This window comes from Dipodomys ordii, unplaced genomic scaffold, assembly GCF_000151885.1.
Source record: "Dipodomys ordii isolate 6190 unplaced genomic scaffold, Dord_2.0 Scaffold81, whole genome shotgun sequence".
Lineage (NCBI taxonomy): Eukaryota > Metazoa > Chordata > Mammalia > Rodentia > Heteromyidae > Dipodomys > Dipodomys ordii.
The window spans coordinates 3573847-3585856 of NW_012267297.1; the positions used below are offsets into that span (position 1 = coordinate 3573847).

Below are 12010 nucleotides of genomic sequence, written 5' to 3' on the forward strand. Positions count from 1 at the left end.
CATCCACCATCCATCCATCATCCATTCCATCATCCATCTACCATCCATTCACCCATCCATCCATCCACCCATCAACCATCCATCCACCATCTATCTATCCATTCATTGTCCATCCACCCACCCACCATCTATCCACCCATCCATCCATCCATCCACTCACCCACCATCCATCTACCATCTATCCACCCATCCATCATCCATTCATCCACCATCCATCCATTCACCTACCATTCATCCATCATCCACCGACCATCCATCTACCCACCCACCGACCATCCAACTATCCATCCACCCACCCATCCATCCATCTACCCATCCATTTATCCTCTATCATCTATCCCATTTATCTATCCACCCATCTGTCTCTTATCCATCCATCCATCCATCCATGTACTATCCATCTAGCCAGCTATCTATCCATCCACCTACCCATCTGTCTGTCTGTCCATCTACCTGTCTACCTATCCATCCATCCATCTACCTATCAATATCCATCCACTTATCTATCGATCCACCTATCTATATCTACACCCACATCTAACTTGTCTATCAATCTATCCATCCGTCTATCTATCCATCTATGTCTGTCTATCCATCCATCTACATATCTATCTACACATATATCTAATTTGTACAATAACCCTGCAATGTAGTTATCATTTGAATTAAAAGCGTTCATTTGGACAGTGAAACGCAAGAGAAATTAATGAGTTGGTCTGGGAAGATTCAGAACCAGACGGGGCCGGTTCCTTCCCTTTCCGTGGATTCTAAAACTCCTTCCTTCACTATGGCTCCCTGCAAAACACGGACCCCAGACCCAAGGGCCGCCGGTGCAGAGAAGCGCGGGAGCGTGGGAGTCTCTGAACTCTTCCCTCCTGCGGAACACGCTTGCCCAATGTCTATAGCCGGGTTCCAGAAACCTCTCTCCAATACGTAGAAGGGTTAGATCTGGACGGCCATTCTTTTCCAGACTCGCTTTACAAACCACAACCACCACAAACAGCAAATGTTCAAGACGCTTTCCTAGCTGAGATCAGACACGAGCAGGCCCTTCCTTCGGTAGCTCCGTAAGTGACCCCATAGCAGGGCTACAGCCTCGCGTGCCAGCGCCTGCCTGCAGTGTCGGAAAGTGAATGGCAAGACAGCAATCGGGTCTAGCTTTCACCACGGGAAACCAAGATAAGCCTCTGAGATCCCCGGGGGCGGGGTGGGAGCAGCCGCCTACTTGTCTTCATTGATCCGCGCCTTATGCTCTGAGCTTTCAGTTTAATGAGCTCTATCCAGCCGCCGCATCTGTCTGCAAAGGAACTGTCATCTACAGACGTGGCTGAGGACACACACAAAAGAAACAAAAAGAAAAACAAAGGAAAAAAACATGGATGACGTCTCTTACTGCTCAGAACACTGCTTTCCAACGCTGTCATTTAACTGTGACTTTAAAAAAAGAAAACCACCAAAAAGATTTAAAGAAAAAAACAACAACAACAAAAAAAGGATGACCCTATTCAACTGAGGGAGGAGGCGCGAAGGGTTCAGTGTTAGACCCCGAGTTGTCCAAAACCGAGTTCTTGATTGGCTGAGTCGGGTTTGTTTGTTTTGGGGGGGGGTGTGGTGGTGTGGCTGTGGTCTCTGGGGATGGGGTGGGGGGGAGAGGGTCCCAGATAAATAGCAACAAAAGAACCCCAGTTGGGCTTACCTTGTTTTCCATTCGTGTGTGTGTGTGTGTGTGTGTGTGTGTGTGTGTGTGTGCCAGAACTGGGGCTTGAACTCAGGGTCTCCAACTGCTATGGAGCTGTGATGCCCAAGGCTGATGCTCTACCCCTTGAGCCACAGCTCCACCTCTGGCTTTTCGGTGGCTTTTAGCTGGTGGTAAGAATCTCAGGGAACAGTCCAGCCTTAATTGGCTTTGCATTGGGATCCTTAAGATCTTGGCTTCCTGAGGGGTTGGGATTACAGGCGTGAGCCACGCTACCTAGCTCCCTGCTTTTCATTCACTTGGTTCTCCTTATCTCCTCTTTGAGGGTTGCTTTCTGATCAAAAATGAAAACAATACTGCAACTTCTCTCCTATGGAAATCAAGAGAGGCGACGGGCATCCCACCCTGAAGTTTAGTTTCACAGCAAAACCTTTTCCCTAGGCCTTTCCGCTCAAGCCTGGAGCTCTGCCACTTGAGCCACAGCTCCCATCCGGCCTTTTGCTGGTTCGCTGGATTTTCCTGCCTGGATGTGGCTTCGAATCTTCAGATCTCAGCCTCCTGAGTAGCTACGGTGACAGGTGTGAGCCACCAGCGGCTGAAGTCCCAAACAATGACTTGGATCTTGTTGAGTTAAATAATAATAACCATGCGGAAGGGTTTCCTTTTATATTTTTTAGAAATGAACAAAACTTTAAAGGAACTATTTAATAAGTCCCCCCCACTCCCCACCAAAAAAGCCCATGTCCCTAACTCCAGGGACAGTCTATCCCCGGTCCGGCTCCTTCCTATGGCCTGATCACTGGCTCTTCACCACTTTTGATGAATAGGTGCTCAGTGAAAAGAAACTCAGCTGTCTGGACATCTGGTCTACCTGAGTTAGCGCTTGCTCTCTGCACCTGCACGTTAGAGACAAGAGTACCAGCCTGCATCTCTGCTCCTCGGTCTTAGCATCTTCCACTAGCTGGAGGACCAGTGGTAAGGCTGGCTTCACTGTGCCAGCAACCTGAATCCGCGTAGTTAGGTTCCACACAAACTAGTCCAGTCTGTCTGTCTGTCCCACACACTGCCAATACTGCCAGTGAAGATGTACGATAGTAGCATGCTTCAGATAATGCCAAAGGCATTTCAAAAACCAGTCACAAAGCAAGTCTAGACATGTAACAAACGTTAGTTGAATAACAGCCAATATGTAAGTCCACTGACATTGTCACAGAGCAAAGGGTCTGGGCGCTGGCGAGAGTGTGCGATGTGAAACACAAACGGAGCACAACTGCGGAGGATTAATAATAACAACAATGGCAATAATAATAATAACAAGAAGCTTGACAGTGACCAGGAGCGGCTTGGGCCTAAAGGCCTGGCTCACCAGGGCCCGTGCTGTTTGTGTCGCTCGCGCCCCCTGGTGGCAGACTTCGGGGTCTCCAGAGGGAGAAGGAAAAAAATCCCACAAGCAGAACTGCTGCTTTCCAGAAACTTCAAAGAAACGGTACTCAAGATTTCCCCTGGCACTGTGTCCTTGTATAATGTATGCCTGAGAGACAGGGACAATTTAAGCATACTATTAAAATATCATAACCTATTTTTAATGTGCAAGCTCTAGCCACCTGAGGGGAAAAGCTCCAAGAGTTTTACAATTGAAAGGGGAAAAAAAAAAAAGCGTTGCCAGCGTTGAATGAACTCAGGAAAATCATGCAGAATAATTTCAGCCAGTCAGTTTAAGGAAATTCGGGAAGCTTTGTGTGTGTGTGTGTGTGTGTGTGTGTCCTGAGGCTTGAGCTCACGGACTGGGACTCTGTCCCTGAGCTTTTTGGCACAAGGCTAGTGCTTTACCATGTGAGCCACAGCTCCACTTTCGGCTTTTTGCTGGCTCACTGGAGATAGGAACCTCATAGACACTCCTGCCCAGACTGGCTTCAAATCCTGATCCTCCGATCTCAGCCTCCTGAGCAGCTACGATTATACAGGTGTGAGCCACTGGCACTCAGCACCTTGTTTTCATTTGTTTCTTGTTAGAAAAAGATCTCAGCTTCCTAAATAGCAAGGATTACAGGTGGGAGCTCCGGCGCCCGGCTTAGTGACCCATTTTGAAATGATGGGCACAAATGAATAGACACGAGCTGGCGTGCGGACACAATGAACGGATGTGTGGACTGGTGGTGGGCACGGCCCCAGCCACGCGTGACCCAGGACCGTGAGACCACACCAGCTCCTCACTGTCATCCCCAGCGGCTCTGCTCACCCCGCCACGGATGGCACCTTTTAAGAAACTGCTGGAACTCAGTCCCATGCAACATTCCGAATTTCAAAGGAATATCCACCCTGTGTGTCTATCTATTGAGGTAAGGAGCAAGATAGTGCCAAATCAAGCATAAGGTGACCCGGTGCTCTGTGACATCACAGAACCGAACAGAGCCAAGGACGGGCAGGAGACACTAACCGCGGATGGACAATTCAGAGCCGGGTCACCCCGGAACGAAACATCATTGCTTCAGGACATTCACGCATGCTCAGTGCCAAAAAAAGGTAACTCAGGGTTTAGCTAGAGGTCAAAGATGGAATTCTTAAACCGATTATTATGCGGAGTTCTTTCTCTTTCTTCCTTTCTTTCTCTCTCTTTCTTTCTTCCTTTCTTTCTATGCTTCATTCTGTGTCTTGGTTGCCAGTCCTGGGGCTTGAATGCAGGGCCTGGGCGCTGTCTCTGAGCTTTATCGTTCAAGGCTGGCGCTCTACCACTTGAGCCACAGCTCCACTTCTGGCTTTTTGGTGGTTCATTGGAGATCAGAGTCTCGTGGACTTTCTTGCCCAGGCTGGCTTTGAACTGCGATCCTCAGATCTCAGCCTCCTGAGTAGCTGGGCTGACAGGTGGGAGCTACTGAATACTGCTAAAGCTTAGTTCTTAAAAGTACTCTATCAACATCAGAGAAGATAAAAGCTTTTCACAGCAAAACATCCTGCTTTTGTCATGAACGTGACCGTGAATGCAAACTCAATTTCAAGCTTCTTAGAATGCCTTAAGAAAATGGCTCCCAGTATAACCAACCTGACAAAACATGAGATCTGTAAGGCAACTAGACCAGCCCGCCTTCCTCTCTCTCCTGCTCTCTCCTCGTTGCTAAACTGAAATTCCTACACATTTCTTTCAATTCAGCCTTTTCCGTTCACATTATGAGGCTCTGGCACTAAGTCTGTGCTGGTGGCTCACGCTTGTAATCTCAGGCGGCTGAGATCTGAGGATCGTAGCTCAAAACCAGAGCAGGTAGGAAAGTCCATGAGGCTCTTATTTCCAATTAAAACCAAAAAGCTAGAAGTGGAGTTGTGGCTCAAGTGGTAGAGTACTAACTAGCATTGAGAGAAAAATCGAACAGATGGTACTCAGGCTCTGAGTTCAAGTCCCAGGTCTGCCACCAAAAGAAACAGCAGAGGGGTCGGGGTGGTGGCTCCCGCCTGTCATCCCAGCTACTCAGGAGGCTGAGATCTGAGGATCACGGTTCAAAGCCAGCCTGGGCAGGAAAGGTCTTGAGACTTTTATCTCCAATGAACCACTCAGAAAACTGGAAGTGGTGCTGTGGCTCAAGTGGTAGAGCGCTCGCCTTGAGCAAAAGAGCTCAGAGACAGCGCCCAGGCCCTGAGTTCAAGACCCATGACGACGAAAGAAAGAAAGAAAGAAAGAAAGGAAGAAAGAAAGAAAGAAAGAAAGAAAGAAAGAAAGAAAGAAAGAATAAATAGCAGAGGGGTGCAGGTATACTTCAAGATGATTTGTGAACTGTTATTCTTAATTCAAAATTAGCTTATGTAAATACATCTTACTGTATTCAAACTAGCCCATCACGAGCAGATTGTGAGCCTGAGCTCAGCCAATCAGAGCAGAGGGGCGGGGCCTGCTGCACTAGGTCTAAACAGGGGAGTGGCCGGCCTGAGAGGATGGCAGTTCAAAGCCAGCCTGGGCAGGAAGAGTCCATGAGACTCTTAGCTGCAACGAACCAACCAAAAAGCCGCACACAGCTTTCTGGCTGAGGGCTGGACCCCTGGCCCGGCTGATCGTTCGTGTGCACGGGGGACTCCCGTGACAGGCGCCCTCCCTCTGGACACACACCCCCTCCTAGGCCCCCACTCCCCACACCTCTGCTATGGCTCGGAGGAGCTGTGTTGAAAGGCTACTCGCGTCTCTGATTTGGCTTTCCTCCAAGCTGCAGGCGTTTGGGAATAATCAAAGAAATACAGAACCTCAGGGACTGTACACTTTTGAAGGCTGTCAGGAAAGCTCAATCGTGGAACATTTTACACAGGGGAAACTGAGGAATGAGCCCGAGTTCTCAAACCATCTCTACCGCAAGGCTGGTCGCCACTCTCTGGGTGCATTTCCCTCCACCTCCCTCCTGCCACAGCAACAGAGATTCCAAGGAACTGTCTTACTGTGATTCAGCCCACGCAAATGTTTCTCACGTTGTTCTTTAGCTCACAATATATCATATGAAGTGGACACTGGTGATGTGGGCCTGTCATCCTACTCAGGAGGCTGAGATCCGAGGATCGTGGTTTGAGGCCAGCCCAGGTAGAAAAGCCCGTGAGACTCTTACCTCCAGGGAACCACCAGAAAACCGGAAGTGGTGCTGTGGCTCAAGTGGTAGAGCATCAGCCTTGAGTAAAAGAGCTCAGGGACAGTGCCCAGGCCCTGAGTTCAAGCCCCGGGACTAATACCGAAATACAATCTAACAAAAACATTTTATACTAAGAAACACATAATCATTAGTCATAAATTACCTTTGAAAGCTATTAGTATAGACAACGCAAATTATCTGAGATTCTCTGTAATCATTAACAAATAGTAAACTTCAGCCAGTAAAGAGCCCAACTTGAGAAATCTCATTGTGGGTTGGATTTTTAGGGTGCTTTCCTGCTTGTGTTTCTTGTTAATGGTCCCTAAATGTGATTCTCAGTTCTACCAAAAAAGCAAACTACCCCCTCTCCAACAACAAAATAGTGCTTTGGGAGTAATCCTGCATAAATACAAGTTTCTATATAAAGGAGCTATCTTTATCATAGTTGCAAGGTTCATGTTTTCTGTTCTAGAAATTACATTTGATTCAGACGTCTGAACTCAGCTTACCTTTGAAGTTGATTTTCCCCCTCTATTCTTTTAAAGAAGTGAAGGCTCTACAAGAGTCTCTCTTTAGCTCTTCTTTTGTTCTCTATTTAATTCTATTTTTCTCCTACTCGTGGGACTTGAACTTGAGGCTTGGGTGCTGTCCTTGAACTCTCTTTTGCTCAAGGCTAGCCCGCTACCATTTTGAACCACAGGACCAATTCTGTTTTTTTGGTGGTTCATTGGACATAAAAGTTTCATAGTCTTTCCTGCCTGGGCTGGCTTTGAACTGTGATCCTCAGTTCTCAGCCTCCTGAGTAGCTGGGATGACAGGCGTGAGTCACCAGCATCTGGCTCTACTTAATTCTTTATTTAGAATTCTGGTTACTAAAATGGAAAGATGGCTGAAGTTGGCAGGTTAGGAAAACCAGAATATGCCTGAAGGTGTCTTTTCACTTTTAAATGACAACACAAAAATGCATTTTCTCACACAGACTGATAAAGAACCTACCGGTAAACAAAGTGAATTTAAAATGATTCCCCTTTACATACGAGCTGGTATCAGATAAAACAATTAACAAGTAGAAATAATCGTTTGACTACTATTGCAATCCCATACAAATTAGAATAGCTGCTTTGAGTCTTAAATAGCAAAAGCATTGTTTCTTAGACTAAAAACTTTAGGGAAAAACCCACAGACTTCACTTTCTGAGTTCTGGTAAGTGTCAGACATTTGAGAAAAAAAAATTTTTACCACGAAAATTACCCTGAAATCAGAGGGGAAGTAGAATTTTAAAACAAACAAGAAACAACAACAAAAAAAAAACCCTGCCTGCTACCTTCCTCTATAGTCTATACAGACCGAAACAGACATACTGCTATTAAATTAAGGGTTAATTACTTCGCATCTGACAATGGGACTGTCTTATAAATACCTATGTATTTGATCCTAGCAAGAACACACAGAAAACAGAATAGACCAATCCTAGAGTTGTCCCATAACCTGCCCCGTCCCCTTCCATCTGTTCTCTCAAGAAAAACCCCTGCGCCTAGCTCTGGTGCTCACGTCTCTAATCCCAGCTACTCAGGAGGCTGAGATCTGAGGATCAAGGTTCGAAGCCAGCCTGGGGGAGGAAAGTCCGTGAGACTCTTATCTGCAATAAACCAGCAAAAGGCCAGAGGTGCAGCTGTGGCTCAAGTGTTAGAGCATTCACCTTGAGTGAGAGAGCTCAGGGACAGCAGCTAGGCCCTGAGTCAAACTCCAGTATTAGCACAAACATACACTCTCCCTCCTTCCCCCCCCCACAAACATGAGCCAGGAGACTCTTATCTCTAAAGAACCAAAAGAAAATCGGAAGTGGCGCTGTGGCTCAAATAGTAGAGCACCAGCCTTGAGCTGAAGAGCTCAGGGACAGCGTTCAAGACCCACAATCCAAAAACCACCCCCCAAAAACAAAACCCAAAACACCACACCGAAACAAACATCTGGGGGACGTCTATAAAAATCAAAAAACTTCTTGAAAGGTTTAGATGATTGCTGGAAAACACTTCCCCAACACCCGATGGTACAATTACCTTGGAAAAACCCCGAATTTCCCCAAAGAAAACAACCCCAATACATCTGAGGTTTGCAAACGCAATGCCGCATGGCAGATTGCTTTCATGCTTGCTGGTGACCATGCTGAGAAATCAAGAGAAATCAAGGCGAGAACTTAACTTCCTCTCAGTTATAAACTTGGAAAAAATACACGAGGGAGGGGCTGGAAGAGGAGCGTGTGACTCCACCAACCTTTGACTGCCGGGAACGGATGGGAAGGAAGAGAATCTGAACACAACTCCAGCGGAAACTGCAAAAGTTCTTCATTATCTGAAGAGCCTGTGGAGCCGAGAAAGATGCCAACCGGTGAGTGACCCTCTACTGTTAACACGGGGGAAAAAAATGAACAAACGGTTAGAAAGCAGCCGCTGGGTGCCAGTGGCTCACGTCTGTCATCCCAGCGACTCAGGGGGCTGAGATCTAGAGGATCGTGGTTCAAAGCCAGCGCAGGCAGGAAAGTCCGTGCAACTCTACCTCCAATAAACCACCAGAAAAATGGAAGTGGCCGCTGTAGCTCAAGTGGAAGAGTGCTAGCCTTGAGCTGAAGAGTTGAGGAATGGTGCCCAGACCCTGAGTTCAAGCCCCACAACCAACAAAAAAAAAAAAAAAAAAATTAAAAAAATAGAATGTAATCACAACTTTAAAATGTTTAAGTGAATCCGGAATATTAAGCCAAGAAGTCCCTTCCAATTTAACCAGTAGTATATGTCCAACTCTTCTGTTGTTTTTAAGTTTTGTTTTCTTCAGAACAGCTTCAAATCATTTTCTTTTGAGTATATTGAGTAAAATTGGTATTTCCCAAATTGTACTGCATTTGGGGACATCTCAAGGGATCTCTTGAATATGTTGGGCATTTTCCTAACAACCATTTCCATGAGCACATCGGTGAGTTGGCATGGGACTTTACAATATCCTCAGAGAGCGTGGTATAGAAGCCCTTAGACTGCCAGGCACTGGTGGCTCGCTCCTGCAGTCCCAGCTATTCAGGAGGCTGAGATCTGAGGACCATAATTAGAAGCCAACCCCAAGAAAGAAAGTCCGTGAGACTCTTATAGCTAGTTAAACACCAAAAAAATCCTGAGTAGAAGTTTGGTTCAAGTGACATAGCATGAGCCTCTAGCCAAAAACAAAAACCAAGACACAAAAAGCAGCCAGAGACGGTGCCCAAGCCCTGAGGTCGAGCCCCAGGACCAGCACCAAAAAATAGAAAGAGCGGAAAAAAAGACATTACTGCAGGACTAGGAAGGTGGCTCAGTGCTAGAGTGTTTGCCTAGCATGCAGGAAGTCCTGGGTTCGAGTCCTCATAAACACAGAAGCCGGGAGTGGCGCGGTGGCTCAAAGTGGTAGCGCGCTAGCCTAGAGCTGAAGAGCTGAGGGACAGCGCCCAGGCCCTGAGTTCAGGCCCCATGACTGACATAAAAGAAAAAAAGAAAGTGCCATGTTTTAATTAATTAATTGAATGCCAGGTTCAATTTATCTGGATCACCCCTACAAGAAATATACCCACTTGTCCCGTTGATTTAACGCGCAACTCCGCTGTAGACAAGTGTGTGTCAGCGGGCCGCCCCAGACTCACCTCTCTGAAGCGACTTCTCCGTGTGTGTGCTCGTGGTCTGTAAAGCCTGGTTCTTGTCAAACGTAATCGCGACGGCAGTGACGGTGACCTGTGACGCCACACACAATACGATCAGCGGGGGACGCGGGGGACACGGATCTCCCAACTGGGTCCATTTCTGAGGAGACTCCTCCATCACAAGGAATTCTGCTGGTGCTGGTGAACTCCAAGAGACAGCACAAGCTCTTGGCAAGAAACTGGAGCCGGTGCTCACGCCTGCAATCCTAGCTACTCAGGAGGCTGAGATCTGAGGATCGCGGTTCAAGGCCAGCCCAGGCAGGAAAGTCCACGAGACTCTGATCTCCAATAAACCACCAGAAAACCGGAAGTGGCGCTGTGGCTCAAGTGGTAGAGTGCTAGCCTTGAGCTGAAGAGCTGAGGGACAGCGCCCAGGCCCAGAGTTCAAGTCCCATGACCAACCCCCCCCCCAAAAAAAAGATCTTTTAATACCAGATTGAGCGCTAATTACCTGAATTAATTCATCTTCAGGCAATGAGACTGTGAAGTTCACGTGACAAAGGCAGCACGGAATCATGGACCGGAGTTTAAAATACAGACTCTGCGGGGTAACAAGGGCTAAGATTACTTTATGTCATTACAGTTATCAAAGTTGACTTCTTTGTTAATGATACTTGGACTTTCTTTAAGTAGTTCTTCAAAGGGGTTACAATTCAAACAGGTCAGTTTAAAAGCTGCTTTTTGCCACTGTAACTGCACGATAACAAATAAGAAGTAGGAAGGATGAAAACACACGGATGCACTTAGCTTTTGTCTCCTCTTGCATGGAAAATACATTTTCAAACCAGAGACAGGTGGCTCATGTCTGTCATCCCAGCCACTCAGGAGGCTGAGATCTGAGGATCATCCTTTGAAGCCAGACCAGGCAGAAAAGTTTGTGAGACTTTTTTCTCTAATTAATCACCCAAAAGCAAAAAGTGGAGCTCTGGCTCAAGTGGTAGAACACCAGCCTTGAACAAAAAAGCTAAAAGACAGCCTTCCAGGCTCTGAGTTCAAGATCCCAGTACCAGCATACATACATGACTTAAGCAGATAATATAACAACTGTGCTTAGCAAGACGTTTAAAAAAGTTCACAAACATGTTAGACACTTATGAGAATTTTTAGCTACTTCTTTACACTTCTTATACTTTTTCTTGTATAACATAATCTCTTAAAGCTGGGCGCTGGTGGCTCACACCTGTCATCCCAGCTACTCAGGAGGCTGAGATCTGAGGATCTCAGTTCAAAGCCAGCCTGCGCAGAAAAGTTCATGAGACTTTTATCTCCAACAAACTATTCAGAAAAAGCCTGAAGTGGCGCTGTGGCTCAAGTGGTAGAGCGCCAGCCTTGAGCTGAAGAGCTGAGGGACAGCGCCCAGGCCCAGAGTTCAAGCCTCACCACTGACAAAACCTGCAGCTATTTAAGATATTGCAGACAATAAAACAGATCATTCTTGGCTTTTATTATCTTTCCTTCCTGTTTTAGTTTCTTTTTGGATTACAATGCATCAGCCATGACGGGAGTCACTGTGGTAATCCATAGACGAATGCATCGACTTCCAGTATGCTAACCCCCTCCCTGTTACAGTCCCAGCCTCCCCCTCCTCTCCTTCTTCCTCTCTCTTTCTTTCCACTCTTTGCTACCTTTCCTTTCCCTCACCACTTCCCACGGTCTGACCTCTAGACAGTGCTCTTTTATAGCCACTTATCCCCATCAACATCACCATCATCATCATCATCACCATCATCATCATCATCATCATCATCATCATCATCACCATCATCATCACCATCATCACCATCATCATCACCATCATCATCATCACCATCATCATCATCACCATCATCACCATCATCATCACCATCATCACCATCATCATCACCATCATCATCATCACCATCATCATCACCATCATCATCATCACCATCATCACCATCACCATCATCATCATCATCACCATCATCATCATCACCATCATCATCATCACCATCATCATCATCACCATCACCATCATCATCA

The 12010-nt window shown here is 46.7% G+C and overlaps 1 protein-coding gene across 1 annotated transcript in view; it reads right to left on the minus strand.

Moving 5' to 3' along the window:
* Positions 1-718: 718 nt before the first annotated feature.
* Positions 719-12010, minus strand: part of C2cd5 (C2 calcium-dependent domain containing 5) — a 54961-nt gene continuing 43669 nt past the window's right edge. The window contains exons 19-22 of the mRNA XM_013025066.1: positions 10461-10550; positions 9953-10040; positions 8569-8655; positions 719-1327 (exon numbers count right to left, since the gene is read on the minus strand). Coding sequence (XP_012880520.1) covers positions 1155-1327; positions 8569-8655; positions 9953-10040; positions 10461-10550 — 438 coding nt within the window. The 3' untranslated portion in view covers positions 719-1154. The remainder of the gene's footprint in view (positions 1328-8568; positions 8656-9952; positions 10041-10460; positions 10551-12010) is intronic.